The sequence below is a fragment of the Rhinopithecus bieti genome, unplaced genomic scaffold (genome assembly GCF_001698545.2).
Source record: "Rhinopithecus bieti isolate Rb0 unplaced genomic scaffold, ASM169854v2 scaffold_11964, whole genome shotgun sequence".
Classification (NCBI taxonomy): Eukaryota; Metazoa; Chordata; class Mammalia; order Primates; family Cercopithecidae; genus Rhinopithecus; species Rhinopithecus bieti.
Window position 1 is genome coordinate 5,924,965 of NW_016807677.1, and position 20,022 is coordinate 5,944,986.

General features: G+C 43.0%; 1 protein-coding gene and 1 long non-coding RNA gene across 18 annotated transcripts in view; one reads left to right on the forward strand and one right to left on the reverse strand.

Annotated features, from left to right (window-relative positions):
• The window catches only part of NCAM1 (neural cell adhesion molecule 1), a 315,308-nt gene extending 306,535 nt beyond the window's left edge, over positions 1-8,773 (reverse strand). For 13 of the 17 annotated variants that reach the window (XM_017883175.1, XM_017883169.1, XM_017883168.1 and 10 more), the window contains exon 1: positions 8,328-8,612. In XM_017883175.1, the coding sequence (XP_017738664.1) occupies positions 8,328-8,379 (52 nt within the window). In that variant the 5' untranslated portion in view covers positions 8,380-8,612. Of the gene's footprint in view, positions 1-8,327 lie in introns of all 17 variants that reach the window. The other 4 variants (XM_017883174.1, XM_017883172.1, XM_017883178.1 and 1 more) reach the window with 1 other exon arrangement.
• Positions 6,518-10,723, forward strand: LOC108536434 (uncharacterized). Its single transcript, XR_001887516.1, has 3 exons — positions 6,518-6,768; positions 8,516-8,625; positions 9,146-10,723. It is a non-coding gene; the product is annotated as an uncharacterized LOC108536434 (long non-coding RNA).
• Positions 10,724-20,022: the final 9,299 nt, after the last annotated feature.

The window sequence follows — 20,022 nt, forward strand, 5'->3', positions numbered from 1 at the left end:
CGTGGAGGTCCAGGTCAAGTTCTAGCTTTTCTATACATTTTTCCCCCCAGACATTAAAACCAATAGACGTGATTTTTGCCTCTCAATTTTCCCAGTTATTACCTGCCTGCTTCATTTGGGCACTTATTGATATAATATCTTTCACGATTTCTTCACAACTTGAACTAAGTAAAAGTGCTTCCTCTCCAACCACCTGAAAGGGTCAGTATAGTAACCTTAAATCTATTTTGTTTTTCCTCTCAGCCTCTAGCACAGAACTTTGCACATCATATTCACAGTACTGTACACCTTTTTAAACAAACATTTCAAATAAAATCTCTGACCACGGGGAACTTTCTTAAAGCACATAATGAGTACATACTTCATATCTGCTTTATGTATGTGGTTTTATTTCAGCTCACCAAGACCCACAATGGAAGTGTCATGAACCCCATTTTACAGATGGGGAAACAGGCTCAAACGACAGCAACTTGCAGAATGACAGGACGGTTCCTTCAGACCACAGCTCTGAATAGTGCCCTTCCTCCCCATCACTCCTCCCACACTTTGGTCAGACTCAGTCCAGAAGCCACAGGAACTCCTGTTTGCTTGGCACGTATTCAGATGCTATATATATTCAAATTATCCTTGCCTTAGAAAAGGATACAATTCAGACAACGAATGCAAGTTGCAGTCTCAGCTCCACCTGTGTAAGTCACTTAACCTTTTCTCAGTCTCAGTTTCCATTTAAAGACTTTACAATCTGGACTTGCAGAATTTTTTTTTCTCCTTATCTCTGGCTACTCCTCCCCACTACTCTCACACTGTTCCCCATGTACAACCGGATTCATGTCTCAACCACTGCTCAGGCTGTCTGCTCTGCCCAGATCACCCTTTCTTCCTGCTCCATCTAATGAAAGCAACTCTTCCCCAAGCCCGGCTCGAGGGAGTCCCAGGCCGAATTAATTGCTTCCTTTCTTGTGGTCCAACAGCATTTACTTCATGCCTCTATTTATACGTATAGTATGTCTCTCTCCTCTCCTTCCAGGTGGTAAGCTCTATAAAGGCAGATGTATATTTTCCTGGACTTTATAACGTGAAACTCCACACAATTCCTGAAGCTGTCTAACCTTCTCCAGACTTCACAAAGATTTGTTGAATTAAGGAATTCAGGAATGTTTGTTGTAATTCAACATTTGTTGAATTAAGTAGTCAATCAATCATGCCTTAAAATGAGAATACCATCTGTTCTTCCTATTTCACAGTTGTTTAAATGTTACATCCTCACCTCCCCAACCACCCAATCCCCTTGATAATCTCTCATCCTGGGTTTTTCTTGGATTTTAATCTGAATATGTAATTATAATGTGTGTGTTACTTTTTAATGTCTATATTTCTCTGTACTACTAGACTGGAAACTCCATGAAAACAGGGACGATGTATGTCTAGTTCACCACTGTATTCCCAGCACCCAGTACACAGCACGTACTCAGTCAATATTTACTAAATAATTAGTGTGAAGATTAAACGCATATCAAAGTGTTTTGTAAACCATAAGGTGATGATTAAGATATAATTATTGGTATTATATATCCAGTTTATCTCCTTTTACATAGCTACAACAAAATCTTCAGTCTCCTGTCCAATATCATATGCCTTTAGCTGGCAAAACTACTTCTTGCCCTGCCAATCGGGCACTTATGTCTCACTCATTTGAATAATAATAGCAATTGCTTTATTTTCTTCTAGTTAGTAATTTACAAGAATATCGGCAGTGACAAATATCAAATCAGCTCAGATCTCATTTAAGATTTTCTGTCAAATAAAAGTGAAATACTTCTTTCTAAAAACGACTGTGATTCTAAGATACGATTGTAATCTTCAAAGCACTACACAAACAAACTCTATGAGGTCCACGTTTAATAAACTGGAACAATTAGTTTATATTCCCAAGCAATGAGTCCAAGTGGACCAAAGGATAGTTGCTAAAGCAAGGCCAGAAGTTTTCAGGGTTCCTCAATTGCATGGACTCCTTCCAAGGCTCTGAGGGACCGGGACTTGGCAATGTGTTCTCATGGTCATGTATTCAACTAAACTTTGCAAAAGCAAGAGAGTTTTGTATTTTCCTTAAAGAAGGCCCTCAAAATTGTATACCCTTCAGGCCCCACAAAACCTAGATCCACCCTTGTGCAGACGGTTTTCAACCTTACAATCTGGCCATTTTTTTCTCTGAAGTATTCACAACCAACATGGAATTGCAGGCATATTTAGTGACCAACTTTTTAAGCCTAGTTCTAATCTCTGAAGGAGTCATGTTATCATAAAATCCTTTTAAAATCCTTCTAAAAGAGGGCACTATGTCTAAATAATTATTTTTTCCAGATCCATATATAACCTTCTTCCCCATTAATGAACACTGCTTACATGCACTGAATTTCTAAGATCTCTAAAATATTTATAACTCTAACAAGTAGGCATTACTAATTTTCCAATCTCACGGAAGAGGAAACTGAAACTTGGACGAGTTAAATCATTTGTCCAAGATCAGACAGCTAGTAAGGGATATGTCTGGGGTTTCAATCCAGGGTTATCTACCTCTCTTAATCTCTAGTCTCTACTACTCCCAAGGTTCCCTGACAGCAGAAATTATGTCATCTCATTCCTTTTAATTCCCCACAGAGCAGATGATAAAAAGCTGGCACTCAATAAACATATTTGATCAACTATTTAAGAGAATACCTAATGTAACACAATCTCAAATACTGTGACATTACTACGAATATTCTTAAATGATGAGGTAATCAGATACCAAAGGAGGAGATTAATGTACAACAAAAGGCATTTTACACTTTATCTCAGGAATGATGCCAAATAGAAAACGGAAGATCAGCTGTTACCCGGGTTTCCAGCTACAAATCAAAAAGTCCTCAGAGTACCAAGTGGAACATAGGTAACACAGAAGCCTTTTAAATCGTATCAGCCACGCAATCTTTGAATTCAAGAAAGTGTTACATATATTTGGAAGAAAAAAGAATGCATAATGGGTTTATTACAATCTGTTTTTCAAAAGCACACATACACAAGATATACCAAATGGCTTATCCTTTTAGTGCAGTCCTCTTGGAGTCTCCAATTGCTTAGAAGCTAAATTAATACTGCAAGAAAGGAAAAGTGTGTCTACCCAACTGAAAATCCGTTAACTCAGTGGCTGGACGTAGACACGGCCTGAGAACGTTTTAAATGTAATGTATTGAAACTGGCTGAAAGGACGCCATTTGGCACCCAGACCAACATCAAAAGGCAATGCTCCTAATGAGCATCTGCAGCTGAGACACAGTATTTCAACAACATGAAACGAAAGGGCATAATGGCACCACTGCCAATGCCAAATAATTTACATCCCTTTACATCAGCAAATGGTTTTAAGGTTTGACCCCAAGAGTTAATAACAAAAGAGGCTAGACGTAACAGGACTATGACCTTCAGATTGACTTCTGTATTCTATTATCCTACCGTTAAGTAGTAAGCATATCTATCTGTATTGGTAAAAAGAGTTTCACTACAATGTTTTCAAATAGTAAAAACTCTGGAGCTCATAGAAACCTAATCATTAGGATTCAGAGAGGTCCTTGGACATTTCCTCCTTCCTAAGAGGCCATCTCTTACAGTATTGCTCAGAGTCATTGAGTACATTATGAAATGTATAAAATTTTCTTCTTCCAAATTTTACTTAGAATTCTTTCTTTTTAACCAAAGGAATTTTCACCTTAGTGATTTTTATTAAAAGCTCAAATGACCTCATTTTACGCAGTCACGTGATTAATGTTTTCAATTTTGTGTAGTTTGTAACCCAGTTTTAAGATTAGTAAAATGCTCCCTGTAATGTGACGCCATTTCTTTTAAAGTTCCAGACGTTCCTTAGTCTCTATGTTACAACTGCTAAACTGAAAAATGATCAATTATGGAATTCACATTAAAATATTTATCTTGACACCAGAAAACATGTGTGTGCTCAAAAACACAATGCTGAACTGGTACAGGAGAGCCTTTATAAAATGTCTTTGTCTCCTCCCAGTCTATGACTCTTCCCGCAGACTGATGGGGGCAGGTGCAATCCCTTCTCTCCCCGGCCTGCCAATTGGTTCTGCTCTCCATCACAAGCTCAAGATCCTAAGGGAAAGTGCAACCCATTCTTTAGCAACAGGTACTCAATCATTTATTTTACACTAAGTCAGAAAGGACTGTCTGTAAAATGCCTTTGGAAGTCTGCCAGTAGTATTGAAGCCACTTTCAGTCTGGACAGCAGCCACAGTTCTTTAATACTAAAGACAAAAATATGAGAAATGTATCAAACTCATACTTAACAGAGGCTTCATCGCCTTGAAAAATTAAGTGGTTGCATCATAAATTCCAGAGTTCATATTTTAAGCAGTGTAAAGTTTACAAAATACTCTCTATAATTTGAGAAACTGGGTTCTGTAGTGAACAAACACATGTCTAAAGATTAGCTTTTGAGTGACAAAATGGTGCTGTTTATTTTGAAAGGCAATTAAGACATTGTTCCTTGTGACAGAAAATACAGATATAGGTTACTTCCGTTAAATTACACATTACCTATCTGAGGAATTCAATTAATGATAAATGGATTCCAAACAGAAGCACTGTTCAAAACTTGAAATTTGGGGGTGCTACAGACTAATTTCTCCTTCTTATTGCTGCCTTCAGTAAACACCCACATCCCTTACAAATAGCACACCCACACCATTTTTTTTTTTAAGTTTTGATGTGTGATTGTTTTTCTTTGCAATTACTATCTTAATTCTTGAACTATCAAACTCAAGAAACCAGCCACCAGTTAAATCAACATATTCTTAGTTTAATCAATTATCATAGTAAGACTTAGAGGAACCTCCTTTACTAAATAAGTATATGTCCTGCTATTTTCTGATATTCCAATTCTTTTTAAAAAAATCTTAGATAAAAGTATTTGGGAGGAAGTTATCAGGTTCAATAATTTAGGGAAAGAAGGAAGGAGTTCATAAAGAATTAGCTTAAGCAAACAATTTGAGAGTAATGAAAGCTTAGCTAGGTTAGCAGATCTTTAAGACCTTTATAGAGGGAACAGTAACTCAAAAACTTACATAAATCACAGCCCACATGTCTACAATGTCTGGATTATATTGCCTGTTTTTAATAACTCTGTTGGATATTAAACAAATTATCAGTTATTAATATTTTTAAATATGCTAGCATTTATTGAAAGAAAATAATCTTTCTAGGGTTTGGTTAGAGTTGTGAAAGGTTTTCCACATTCTTATACAGCTTTTATTACACTCAGTGAAATTCTGTTTAAAAACACACATTCTCAATCTTAAAACGAAAATCAACAAAAATATATGGCTCACTATAACTGTGCTCATAGTAAACTTTGTGGAAGCGCACCTTAATTTGCTTAGTGAGAGATATTATGTATGCTACTTGATTTCAATGTTAGCTTTTGTAAAGTAGCTCTTTGTTCTTAACCAGTGTTATCTTGTTAGAAACCCAGTCCTATCCATTCCTTGACTCTTGCAAGTTTAACTGACACAAGACTAAAATTATCAAGTAAACATGTGATTTAACCATCCCAGATCGTTCAAGCAAACAATTCTTCAAAACATCCAAAATTTATACTAAACTCAAATGTACTATGCAATTGCACAACCTTTCATTGTATTTCTAATGAGCAGAGGACATCAAAAGAGGAGAGGGGCAGCCCATTGGACTCACTTGATATATTACGGTTAGCTTGCCTTATATGTAAATTTTCATATGCACAGAGCGGAGCACACAAACTCAGTTACCACTGCCCTGGACATGTTACATTTGAGTCCAAAAAAAAAAAATCCTCAGATATATATACATATGTATATATACTTGTGTGTTATATTTTCATTTTCATTCTGACCCTTTGACTTGAATTCTTTGATTTTTTAAAAAATATATATATAGTACAGAAGACATTTTAATGGGAAATTATTTCTCTTTGGAAAACCATTCGACTTCTTTTGTTAAGCAACCTTGTATGTGTTTCACGTTCTGCTTTCTTCCCATTCTCAAGGTACCGGCCCAGGAAAGAGGTCGCTTTCATTCCAGGGAACACTGGTCAGAATGCCTCCCCTGCCTGGGCCTCCACGAACATCCCAGTGGGAATTCCTGGGCCTGCAACTCCCACAGGATCCAAATACTGATGACTGTACCCATCACGATGATGGAAAGGACCGCCAGGCGATCCCCCAAAAGGCCCACCAAAGATCCAGGTTCCATTGTCACGCTCCCACCTGAGGGCGAGGAGGTCTCAAAAACACCCCCTTCCCCGCCCCGTGCGGACAGGTCGCGTCGCAGCACCCACGGGACCACGGAAAGGGGCATAGCCGGGGTGGCCCCCGCCCAGGTGGCAGCGGAGACCCAGCACCAGGCAGACGAGGCTTGGTCCCCACCCCTCGGGGCCCTGCCACGGCCCCGCCCCGCCGCCAGTAGCGCCCCCGGCCCGCCGGTCAGCGCACGCGCGACGGTGTGCCTGCCAGGGTGCCCTCCCCGGCGACGCGCTCAGGCTCGGATTCCGCCGCGCGAGAGTGAGCGCTGGCGGGGACGGTGGGATGCTCCAAGTCGGCATGAAAGAGGCGAGAGTGGGCGAGCACGGGCGGCCGGACCAGGAGCACTCCGGGTGACCACCTAGCCTCCATTTTATTTCCTCAGAAACTGCCGGGCAGGCTGGGGACCGGCCGCAGGGCGGGGTTTCTCCTGGCGGTGACTGAGCGAGACCGTTAGGCTGGAGCACCGGGAGACTGTCCTGGCAGCTCCTGGCCGCCACCCGCGCCGCAATAAAAGCCTCTCGCGGCTTCCCGCCCAGCCAGCCTCGCGCTGATTGGTCGCCATGGGAGGGACCCGAGTTGGCTGGAGGCGGCGGCCGAGCGCTGCTCCTGTGCCGCCTGCGGAGGGGGCTCACTGGGTGCTCCCTGACCCGCCCCTTGCGCTCCCCAGCCCGCCCCGTGCGCTCCCCAACCCGGGCTCAGCAGTCCAGAGAAGGTATAACGGCACCTGACAGCGGCAACCGCGACACACAGCCCCTCCGCCCGGCTTTCCTCGGTCGCTTTCCAGCACACGCCCCCCCGCCCAGAATGTCCGCCCAACCCACCCAGCTCTCTGCGGCCCCTGCTTTTCTTCCTCCCCTCCCGTCCATCAGAGCCAAAGCGCAAATCCTTGGGTGGAGGTGGGGGGATGACAGCTGGAGGGGAGGGTGGGCACGCACAGAAGAATTTTCCAGGGAGGCCGGGATGGAAATAGCCAAAATGAAATGCACCTCCCTCCCCGCTGCCGAGGTTCTCTGGGCGGCGGCGCAACCCCCGCCACCCGAGGCAGCATCACTACTGTCTTCCTCCCAGCTCCCTATTGTTCACACTTTGCCAGGATCGGGAACCTCGCCCAAAGAAAGGAGACAGGGCGAGGTGTTTCGGGCGGCTACCTGCCATTCTTCTCCCGCCCCGTGCAACACTGGGCACGCGGCGCGTGTAAAGGCACACGCGCGCGCACACGCGCACACACACCAGGCAGACCCGATCACGCCCTCCTCGCCCTCCGCCCCTCTGCACTTCCTCCTGTCAAAACGCGGCGCTCGACCCTCCCATCCTTCAGTGCTCGCGGCCGAGGGTAGGCTTTGCAACTAACCAGCAATTTGGCAAATGAAAAACTAACGTCATATCGACTGGGGTGCAACAACAGCCACACAGCCCTGCTATTCTGCCCATTTCGCCCCATTTTGCAAACCGTTATTTGGCTGGGGCGGGGGAGGCAAAGCAAGGATCCTGACTTTATTAGACCCGGGGATATAACGATCTGGGGCGGCTGCCCTAGCCTTATTGTTCACTCTTCCCGGAGCCGGGGCTGACAAGCCCCTTCCCCCTCGGAATCCGAGCCCGTGCGGCGGCACCACCCGAGCCGCGACGTCCCCCGCCCCGCCGCCCGCCTTTGGGGAAGGAGCGCTGCCCATCACCAGCGCGGCCGCTGAGCCCCCGGGAGCCAACCCGCTCTGCTCCCACCGCCGCGGGCGCACGAAGTGGGAAGGGCGGACGCGCCGGAGGGGCGCCGGGCGCTGGCGGCGCGGGGAGGCAGCTCCCGTGCAGCGCAGCCCGGGAGGGAGCGGGGTTCGGCTGGGCAGCAAGGGCGACGCGCTCCTTTCACAGCTAAACGCAAATGACCAGCCTTAGCAGTCCACATAAAACCACCCAAAATAATAGCGTTCCTCCTAGGAGTAGGAGGAAGGGGTAATTAGCAAACCAGATTGAGAATTTAAAAAAAAAAAAATGTACCTGCCGTTCCCAGGAAAAACAAAGTCCAGATGAGATCCTTAGTTTGCAGCATTGTAATCTGCTGGCTGGGAGGGATGTTCTTGCCGCGGTAAATTCTGTGCTCCCTCCCTTGCAGCGAGTGTGGACGGCGGCAGAGCGACAGACTTAGGGGCAGACAATTGCCAGGCTGAGTATGATTATTTTTGCAGAATTGTTTCCTGCCAGCGGCAGCCGAGCTGCGTTCACGCGCTGATCGGAGAATGAGTGACAGTCCCAGCCTCAGCACACTCGCAACTCGGAGATCCTTGCGCTGGCCCGGGTTCGTTTTGATGGAACTGGGATGGGAGCGAGGAGCGGGGGGCGGGGGTGAGAACCTCACTGTGTCCTTCCACCACGCCGGCCACAAATAGTGCCGAACATCAAGGAGGTAAGAGAGACACAGAAGGCAGATGCGGAAGCCTGCAAAACGCGGCCTGGAGTTTTCGGGGGAGCCGGGCTCTTTCACACGCAGTCTCCCAGGGAGAGCTGGGATTTCTTTTCACACTTCTCCCCTACGCCTTCGTAGGCGCTCCTGCCACCCAGCCTTCCTTAATCAGCAGTTTGCATATTTTGATAACTAGTAAATAATAGAAGCAAAAGTTTAGATTTGGTTAGGTATTTAAAGTTGTCAAATCCCTCCATTTCGATTCTAAGATTCTTGCAACACAAGGATAGCCCAGGACTTAATTTTAAGTGCGGGAAATTAGAACTTTGGAGAGGGATGGGGGTTGCTGTTGCTGGGTGTTGTTTTGATATTGTTTGTTTGTTTTATCCTGACTGTGAAGTTTGCTGTCCCACAGGGAGACATATAACACCCTTCAGCAGATCCCCTGGGAAGGAGGTGGGAAGAGACTTGAGTTAGAAGAAAACTCAGATGTTTGGAAGGGATTTCCAGAAATAAAACGAAGAAAATGTTTTCCTGTTTATAAATTCGGAAATCTGTGGTCTCTTTATTAAAATAGCCAAGGCTTTTATATAGATATTATGATATAGAATCAACATTAAATAATATTTTCTTACATGGGGACATGACCTTAATTCTTAAAGATATTAATGTAGAATATTACTGAGGTACCAACACTACTGAGGTACCAATACAATAGGCTTTAATTACAATTCCAGCTGTGTTTTCAAAAGTAGGGGGTGGAGACAGCAGGGTGAAAAGAAACATGTCTCAGCACCTGAAGGCTTGGGTGTGTAAGGAACTAACGTGAGGAAGGTGTTCCAGATGTCAGGTTAACCTATTAGCCTAGAACACAGAAACCCTCTAACAGAGAAAGTCTGCATAAATTCAAAGGCACTAAAGCACTAATGTTACCGGGTACGCCCTTTTTCTTCAAAGGTCGGCTTCCCCACTCCTGTAGCAGATTTTTTGTTTTTTGTTTTGTTTTGTTTTTTTGAGACGGAGCCTCGCTCTGTCGCCCAGGATGGAGTGCAGTGGCGCCATCTCTGCTCACTGCAACTTCCGTTCCGGTTCAAGCGATTCTCCTGCCTCAGCCTCCTGAGTAGCTGGGATTACAGGCGCCCGCCACCACATCCAGCTAATTTTTGTATTTTTAGTAGAGACGGTGTTTCACCATGTTGGTCAGGCTTGTCTCGAACTCCTGACCTCATTATCTGCCCGCCTCAGCCTCCTAAAGTGCTGGGATTACAGGCGTGAGCTACCGCGCCCAGCCACTGTAGCAGTTTTTAAAAGTCCATCGTCTGCTGGCAGACCATCCATCCTCCCTTATTGGACAGGCCCTCTCTCTTCCCCACTTTCCTCCTCTATAATAGACCAAGTGGGCCACACCAGTACAGTGTAATTAGCGAGGACCCCTGAAAAGTGTTTCTTCCCCTAAGTAAATCTTCCACAACGTTTACTTTGGGATATTTCTTTCATACCAAGTATAAACAATTCAAAAATACAGAAAAGTAGAAAGAACTAAAAATAACCCCAAATCCCACGGATTCCAGAGATACTCATAGATTTTGTCTTCTGTATGTGCATATGATTTTTATAATTGACATATTATAGTAGCAATTCGAATCCTGCTGTTTTTGCCTAACATTAGTATAAGCATTTATTCCTCTGGATCATTAAAAGCTTTTCTAGATATTTTATGGCTATGTAATATTTCTTCATATGGATGATTTTGCAATGGTTTCCCCATTTTTGGATACTTGTATTGTTTGTGGAGTTTGATAATATAAATAATGCTTTTTTGAACATCTTTCAACAAATATTTGTGGAGCAACCACTGGGTTTAGCCCTGTGCTGGATGCAGTGAATTATATACGTCTTTTTTTAATGGTTGCTGTACTTACATGTCTTTGATTTCAGACTTCTGCTTCTAACATCTAAAATCACCACATTAAATATTATAGATTTATGTAAATGAATGTTATCAGACTCTTTCCTTAAAAAAGAGGTTTTGATAGTGAGGAAAGATAGAGAGAACAGGCAGGGGTGGAGTGGAGAGAGTGAAGGTTGGGGCCCCAAAATAAAAATTTTTCCAGTTTTGCCCCTAAGAGTGAGAGACACATCCTTCCCTGCAAACCTCCCTCCTTATAGTCCATGTCAGTAGAATTAAAAGACTCCTCACTATTTTTCTCCCCAGATGTCCCTATTTTTAGCTTTTCAGTGTAGACAAGTGTGGAAATCCAATCTCACTTCAGCATGACTGAATTTCTTTTTCTTCCCCTCTCTCTCTGCAGCCCCTCCCTACCCCATGTGGTTGTTGATCTCTGTTGTAATGATTCATTCTAGAATGCTGCCCCAGTCATTCCAGTCCACACTCCCGGTATCTCTCCCAAGTTCTTTTAACAGGTTGTGTCACTTGTCTCCAATTCTGTGTATCTCTGCTGGTCAGTGCCTACATCTGTAAGCTCTGTATTGCGTTTCAATCCCTCCCTGATCCTCATTTTAAAATGGGACAAAACTGTGACTCTCACTGGACCTCTCTCCCCAGAGAGAGGCCCGGGCTGTCAGGCACACATTAATGAGCATCTACAAAGTGAACATCCATGGGATTGAGGCAGAGGAAGGAGACTCCAGACTGTGCGTTAGAGAGAAAATTATTTAGAGAGGAAGCAGAGAAAGGTCTAAGAAGACAGCCACAGCAAGGAGATGAGCTAGGAGGCCATGATAACTCTGGATGGGGTGACAGGGCCTAATTAAGAAAGCGACAGTGGGGTGGCCGGGCACGGTGGCTCATGCCTGTAATCCCAGCACTTTAGGAGGTCGAGGTGGGTGGATCACAAGGTCAGGAGTTCGAGACCAGCCTGGCCAATATGGTGAACCCTTGTCTCTGCTAAAAATACAAAAAAATTAGCCGGGCGTGGGGGCATGTGCCTGTAATCCCAGCTACTTGGGAGGCTGAGGCAGGAGAATTGCTTGAATCCGGGAGGCAGAGGTTACAGTGAGCCAAGATCACGCCACACCACTGCACTCCAGCCTGGGTGACAAAGCAGGACTCTGTCTCAAAAAAAAAAAAAAAAAAAAAAAAAGACAGTGGGAAAAGAAGCAAAAAGGAGCCCAGATTTGCAATTCCAAGATAAGATAAGAACAGCTAGAATGGGAATTGTGTGAAGATGGAAGTATGAGGCAGAGGAAGAAATCCAAGTTCCTTTCATTCATTCAACAAATGTTTATGGAGTCTCAACTAAGTGCCTGGCACTGCTGTAGACACTGGGGATGTAGCCAGGGACAAAGCACAGCCTTTGCCCACATGGGCTTTCCTTCTTATGGGGGAAGACAGAGAATAAATCATTAAACATCTAGTAGTGTACAGGTGGTGATAAGTGCTAAGGAAAGCAATAATGAGAGATAAGAGTTCTGGGGCGGAGAGGAATGACCGTTTTGTTTAGTGGATCTATATGGGTGTACATGACAGAGATCTCGAGAAAGTGATGACTGCTAAGGGTCCAGCATGGGCGATTGAATAGTTGCTGGTAACACTGACAGGGAGCAGAAGAAGAGGGGCAGATTCAGACCAGGTGATAAGCAAAGAAACAATGATGCCAGCTCTGCACATACTAAGTCTGAGATGTTTCAGAGACATCCAAGTGGAAATGTGTAGAAGACAGACAGAGAGCCCAGAGAGCATCAGTGTTTAAGGTACAGGCAGAAGGACTTACCAATGAAATACTGAAAAACAGACAGCTAGAAAGGAAATTGAAATATGACAGTGTCACAAAACCTAAAGAAGAAAGCTTTGAGGTGGTCAAAAAAGAGGAAGATTTGAAAGAATTTCCTGAATTTGACCATTGGAAAGTCCTTAGTGGCCCCTGGGGGAACAGTATTCATGGAATGGAGGACAAGGGAGACATCATGGTCCCAGGAATGAAAGGGAGGGGAGGAGAGAGAAGCCGGGGGTGTGGACACTCTCTCCAGCAGTGTGATGTTGAAAGAGTAGTGGGATAATGACAGGGAAGCAAGCTTGTGAGAGAAGGAGGCTTAGAAGAGGGTTTTCTTTTCTTCTCTTTTAACGTGAGGACTTTATTATCAAGTTATAAAGTAAATTAAATTGGTGTTAACTCTTGCTCAGCACCACCAAGACCTTATGCAACAGCTTGACTTACACAACTTGAAAAATGAACTTGGAATAAAGTGCCCTAATTTAGGTCTTCTTTCCTGTTGTTGTTGACAGTGGGGACCCCAGGTGTGATCCTAGGACTCACAGATACCCTAAGAACTTTATTTCACTATCGATACAGGCAAAATGGAGTCTGAGAAACACAGCATCTTAAGACCAACACAAGAGACAGGTCTTAAGCCAACTTAAGACCTCAGGCTAATAGAAGCTGAAAATCTTCTGCCCATTTTTTTTATTTTTATTGGGTTTCTTGTTCTGTTATTGTTAAGTCATAGGAATTCTTTATATGTGGTAGATACCAATCTCTCATCAGATACATGATTTGAAAATATTTTCCTATTCCATGGGTTGCCTTTTCACTCTGTTTACAGTGTTTTTTCCATATAGTAACGTTTTTAATTTTGATAAAGTCCAACTTAACCTGTTTCTTTCTCTGGCTTATCCAAAGAGCTGAGCATGAGCCAGGAAAGTATAAGGACTAGGAGGTAAACTTGAGCCCACAGAGCTAAAGAGTGAAAGTCTCTCGGGAGCCCTCCCAGCTCACTCTTAACTTCTCATCTTCCAAATCTGGTTGACACGAGAAATTACTTATAAACTCTAACGCATGGCAGGGCTGGGGCAACTGATGTGCTTCCTCCCTGTTCAAGGCTGGCTCAGGCACTGGTTAAGGACTAGTGAGCACTCATCAGTCAATCCAGCTCAATGGTGCTGGGGACTTCCAAATGCGGGAGAAACGAGACAGAGGTTGACATAGAACCACTGCTCCTTTGTGTGGGTTGTGCACTGCACAGCTTCAAGGGGTGTTTTGCAAATCCCACCCATCATATATTTATACGGTTGTTATGATGATATTTTCTGGCATCAGTGGAAGTAAAGCATCAAGGAAGAGGTGCTGTTTTCATTTTCCTTTTTTATATTGTGCAGAAAGTTTGTTAGGAATTACTTTCAGGATCAACATCTGTGTGGCAAGGGAAATAAACAGGTTACTAATAAAGAAGAGGAAAATGGGCCTCAGGGCAGGCACCACAAAGCCTCAGCCCCACCTCGAGAACCCTGAAAATAGTTGCAATATCCTCACATTGACCGATCACCAAATTCAGGCCACCCCAAGAATGCAACCTGGCCTTGTGAGAGGTGATTCTTTTCAGCTGAAGGAGGGCATCCCCAGCATCTGGAGTAAGCCCTCCAGCCCTGAAGGGGGACTCTGAAAAGCTTAGCATAGTACCCACTACATGATTTTAGCTATACTCCAAAATAGCCAATTTGGTTTAGCCTTGCTTTGGCTATGTGGGCTCCTTTTGGGTTCCATGTGAATTTTAGGATTTTTTTTTTCTAGTTCTGTGAAGAACGATGGTGGTATTTTGAAGGGAATTGCATTGAATTTGTAGAGTTTTTTTTTTTTTTTTTGGCAGTATGGACATTTTCACAATATTGATTCTACCCATCCATGAGCATGGGATGTGTTTCCGTTTGTTTCTGTCATCTATGATTTCTTTCAGCAGTGTTTTGTAGTTTTCCGTGTAAAGGTCTTTCACCTCCATGCTTAGGTATATTCCTAAGTATTATTACTTTTTTTTGCAGCTATTGTAAAAGGAGTTGACATCTTGATTTGATTCTCAGCTTGGTTACTGGTGGTGTATAGGAGAGCTACTGATTTGTGTACATTAGTTTTGCATCAAGAAACTTTGCTGAATTCTTTTATCAGTTCTATGAGATTTTGTAGTAGTCTTTAGGGTTTCCTACATAGACAATTACATTGTCAGCGTTTTTTCTTTTGTTTTATTGTGGGAAAATATAAAACACACATGACATAAAATTTACCATTTAATATGTACAGTTCTGTGGCATCAAGCATATTTACATTGTTGGGCAACCATCACTACCATTCATCTCCAGAGCTTTTTCATCTTCCCCAACTGAAACTCCATACACATGAAACAGTAACTCTCAATTCCCTCCTCCTGCTCAGCCCCTAGCAGCCACCATTCCACTTTCTGTCTCTATAAACGTGACTTCTCTAGGTGCCTAGTGTAAGGAGAATTATACAGTATTTATCCTTTTGTGAATGGTTACTTTCACTTAGCATAATGTTTTCATGGCTCATCCATGTCGTAACATGTAATAATTTATTTCCTTTTTGAGGCTAAATAATATTTCATTGTATGTATGTACCACATTTTCTTTATCCATTCATCTATTGATGGTGACTTGGGTTGCATCCACCGTTTGGCTATTGTGAATAATGTTGCTATGAACATGGGTATACAAATATCTGTACGAGTCTCTGCTTTCACTTCTTTTTTGTATATATCCAGAAGTAGAATTTCTGAATCATATAGTAACTACATTTAATTTTTCAAGGAATTTCCATGCCATTTTCCACAGGGATTGAGCACCATCTTACACTTCCACTTGCAATGTATTCTTGCTAATACTTGTATTTTCTTTGTCTTCTTTTCTTCCTCTTTTTTTTCTGATAGTAGTCATCCTAGTGTAAAGTGGTAATTTATTATAGTGTTGTAAAGTGGTAATTTAGTGTAAAGTGGTAGTGTAAAGTGGTAATTTATTATAGTGTTGACTTGCATTTTCCTAACATCTAATGATATTAAACATCAAACATCTTTCTTTTTTTTTTTTTTTTTTTGAGACAGAGTCTCGCTCTGTCACCCAGGCTGGAGTGCCATGGCCAGATCTCAGCTCACTGCAAGCTCCGCCTCCCGGGTTCACGCCATTCTCCTGCCTTAGCCTCCCGAGTAGCTAGGACTATAGGTGCCCGCTACCTTGCCCGGCTAGTTTTTTGTATTTTTTAGTAGAGACGGGGTTCCACCAGGTTAGCCAGGATGGTCTCGATCTCCTGACCTCGTGATCCACCCGTCTCGGCCTCCCAAAGTGCTGGGATTACAGGCTTGAGCCACCGCGCCCGGCTTAAACATTTTTCCATGTGCTTATTGACCATTTCTATATCTTCCTTAAAGAAATATCTTTTCAAGCCTATTGCTCATTTTTTAATTGGGTTGTTTGTTCTGTTGTTGTTAAGTTGTAGGAATTATTTATATATGGTATATACCAATCTCTCATCAGATATATGATTTGAAAATATTTTCCCATTCCATGGGTTGCCTTTTCACTCTGTTTAATAGTGTTTTACCATATAGAAACATTTTAATTTTAAGAAAGTCCAACTTACCTATGTTTTCTTTTGTTGCTTATTCTTTTATTGCCATATCCAAGAAATCATTGTGAAATGTATGTCTTGTAGCTTTTCCCCTATGTTTTCTTCCAAGAGTTTTATAGTTTTAGTTATTACATTTTGATCTGTTTTGAGTTAATGTTTGCATGTGGTATAAGATAAGGATCCAAATTTATTTATTTATTTATGTGCATGTGGATATCCAGTTTTCCCAACACCATTTGTAGAAAATGCTATCCTTTTCTCGTTTAATAGTTTTGGCACCCTTGTCAAAAATTGTTTGACCATATATGCAAGGGTTTATTCCTTAAGTCTCTATTCTATTCCACTGGTCTGCATATCTGTCTTTATACCAGTACCACACTGTTTTGACTACTGTGTCTCTGTAGTAAGCTTTGAAATCAGGAAGTGTGAGCCTTCCAACTTCGTTCTTCTTTTTCAAGACTGTTTTGGCTATTTGGGGTGTCTTAAGACTCTACGAATGTTAGCATGTACTTTTCTATTTCTACATAAACCATCATTGAGATTTTGATAGGAATGGAGGGGTCCTGTTTTCTAATCTACCAGAGTTGTTACTTGGACTAAGTGTTAGAATCATGCTGACATCTCAGAGATGAGTATATTTAGACAAGTTACTCCAGAGTTATGGAAACTGAGTCACAGAGAACTGTCACAGGTTACCATTTGGGCAATCTATTTGTTTCAATGTAAATATTGAGGGATGAGGCAGAACCAAATTGCAAGAATCAGGCCATGGAGTGTGCACAGCTTTAGGAAGTTAAAGTGAACTAGCAAGAGAGAGATAGTTGTAAATGGTTCCTGGGCTCAGAGCTGAATTCAGACTCCAGGCAGCCTAACTCCCTGTTTTGTCCCTGAAGAAACAAACAAAACCTTCTGAAACTGGTCACTTAACAGACGAGAAAAGAGCTAGGGTCTTCATGTCAAGATCTTAAAAATCAGAAAGCATGACTGAACTTATGTTAAAGACACAACAACTTCCTGGCTCCCTTCTATGTATCCTCCCACACCCCAGTGGCAATGAAGTGATGTGGATGAGTGTTCAGCTCCAGGAGTTGGACAATCCAAGTTTAAATCCTAGCTTCTCCACCTGTAGGCTCTGTGGATTTGGGTATATTACCTTGACACCTGTAAACCTAATTTTTCTTGTCCATAAAATGGGATTAGTGTGACATCTAACTCTCAGACTCCTTGTAAACATTAATTAGAATAAAGTGTGTAGAGGACTTAGTGCAAGCCTGACACTCTTTTATTCAACAAGTATATAGTGAACACCTATCACATGCAAATCACTGTTAGTAGTCGGGAATACAAAATGTGAACAAAATACACATGTTTACAGACTTGTCAAGAAGATAAATAACTAAACAAAGAGATGAAAAAATTTTAAGTTGTAATGAGAGCCATGAAAGAAATAACAGGATTCCTTGATAAAGTATGACAGCAGAGATCAGGGAAAGCTTCCGGGAGGAGATGACATGTAAGTTGTAATCTACATAATGAGAAATACCCAGCCACAGAAGTAGCAAGTGGAGGTGCATTCCAGGAGTGTGCAAAGTTCTTGAGGGCAGAAAAGCCTGGATGGTTCCAGAAACTAATAGAATGCCAGGGTGGCCACGATAGAAAAAGCAAGGGAAGGAGGGACACAAAATAAAGCATGAGCTGAGCACAATAACTACCTTGAAGGCTAAAGTAAGGAGTTTATATTTTATTCAAAGTTCAAAGAAAGCTGCTAGAGGATTTTCAGCAGCAGAGTGACATCAGTGTGTGTGTGCGCATGTGTGTGTAAAGGTTTTTAGTTTAATAAGTAAAAATCGTGGCCAGGTGTGGTGGCTCACACCTGTAATCCCAGCACTTTGGGAGGCCAAGGTGGGTGAATCACCTGAGGTCAGGAGTTCGAGACCAGCCTGGCCAACATGGTGAAACCTTGTCTCTACTAAAAATACAAAAATGAGCCAAGCATGGTGGCAAGTGCCTGTAGTCCCAGCTACTTGGGAGGCTGAGGCAGGAGAATCGCCTGAACCCAGGAGGTGGGGGTTTCAGTGAGCCGAGATTGCACCACTGCACTCCAGCCTGGGTGATGGAGCAAGACTCTATTTCAATAAATAAATAAATATCGCTAAGCTTCCAAAAGTTATTAAATAGGATTTCAGTTGGAGACATGAATTATTTTAAATGTTTTTATATGCACTCCAACTGCTGAGTGGAGAACATTTTGTAGGGAAGCAGGAGTGGGTGTGGAGAGGCTAATCAGAAACCACTGTAGAAATCCAGGAAAGAGATGATGGAGGCTAGGGAGGCAGTGGAAGAGATGCAGACAAGTGGAGACAGAATTGACCAAACTTGCAGATGGATGTGAAGAACAGTGAAGAGAAGTCAACATGTAGAAGATGCAGGGTATGTTTTCTTGGAGGGGAGGGGAAAGCAAGAGTTCAATTTGGGACAAGTTGGGTCTACTTTTGAGACATCCAAATGGAGACGTAAAGATGATGGTCAGATATGAGAGCCTCAAAGTCAGAGGAAAAGTCTTAGCAGGAGATATGAATTTCAGAGTCATCAGCATTCACAGTACCTAAACCCTGGGAAAAAGATGAGACCACCTAGGCAAAAATATGGAAAGAGAAGAGCAGAAGACCCAGACTTTGACTCTGAGAAGCATCCATATCATGAGTTCAGATAGAGAAAGAACAACAAGCAGAAAGACTGAGATGAGACGCTATTGAAGTAGGAGGCCAACCAGAGGAGAGCAGTGTCTCAGCACCAAGAAAAGTGAGAGTTTTGTACAGGAAGGAGGTGTCACTCTGGTGAATGCTGCTAAGAGGCCAAGTCAAAGGAGGACAGAGAAGGTCCATGCTTTTTCCTTCTTTGAGCTTGTGTGATGATAGAAAGACATGTGGGGCCTCATGAAGGGACAGGAGTGCAGCACTGGACAATTAGCTATTCACAAGTAGAAGTTGGTTTTATTTTAAGGAGTAGGCTAGGACTCCATTGCCTTTTATGAATAATTGTCATAGCAGTTGTGGGCAACTCGTGTTTTAGAAGATTTGATTACATCAGTACTTGGAGGAAAAGGAAAAAATATTTTTGTTTCTCCCCTGCTATCTTTATTTCTCCAATTTAATCCTGCCCATCATCTTCACCACTGTTCCCCTGTGCTTTCTGTGGTTGTACTGCTTCCCTTGGTCACACATCAGAATACCATTTGGCATCAGCCCCAGCACCAAAGAGAGGGGCCTTGTAGGCAGAGCCAAGGCTAAATGTAGGTCTCTCTAGGTTCATCTATATCTTTGGGGCCAGAGAAATGCCCATCCAGGGAGCCCATGCCACCTTTTCTCCTAAGCACAAGCACCCTAGAGAGTGAGGAAAGAGATAGGAAGAGGAGGAAGCAAGATGGCTGTCATTCACTATGGTTGACAGTCATTCATCTCATCTTCCCCCCGCCCTTCTTTGCTAAAAGAACTGAACTGTTTCCCCAGCCTTGACACAGCCATGGCATGACATCTCAATACTCTGTCACCATCCTAAAGAAACAGAGTGCCAAGATGATGTTGTTAGCTCTACAATAGTTACAGAATCCTAAAGAGCTCAGAATTGGAAGTCAACATGGATATAAATGAATCCCCACCTATGCCTTCCAAAGGCTGGCAGGCATTTTTATCCTTGCTCCTTTGCTCCTTGGGTGCTAAGATTTCCATAGAGCCTGACAGCTTCCAGGAGCTCCAAGGAGACACAGCATTCATTCCAGTCACATGCTCTGAAAAAGAAATTCCTTGATACATCTGCAAGGACTGTGGAGTGTGGAGTGAGCCAGGCATGTTCCAGCATGGGAGGCTCCCACGCCAACCATCATCTATCCTTGCACAAGCAAAGAAGAAATCAAGAAGAAAGATTC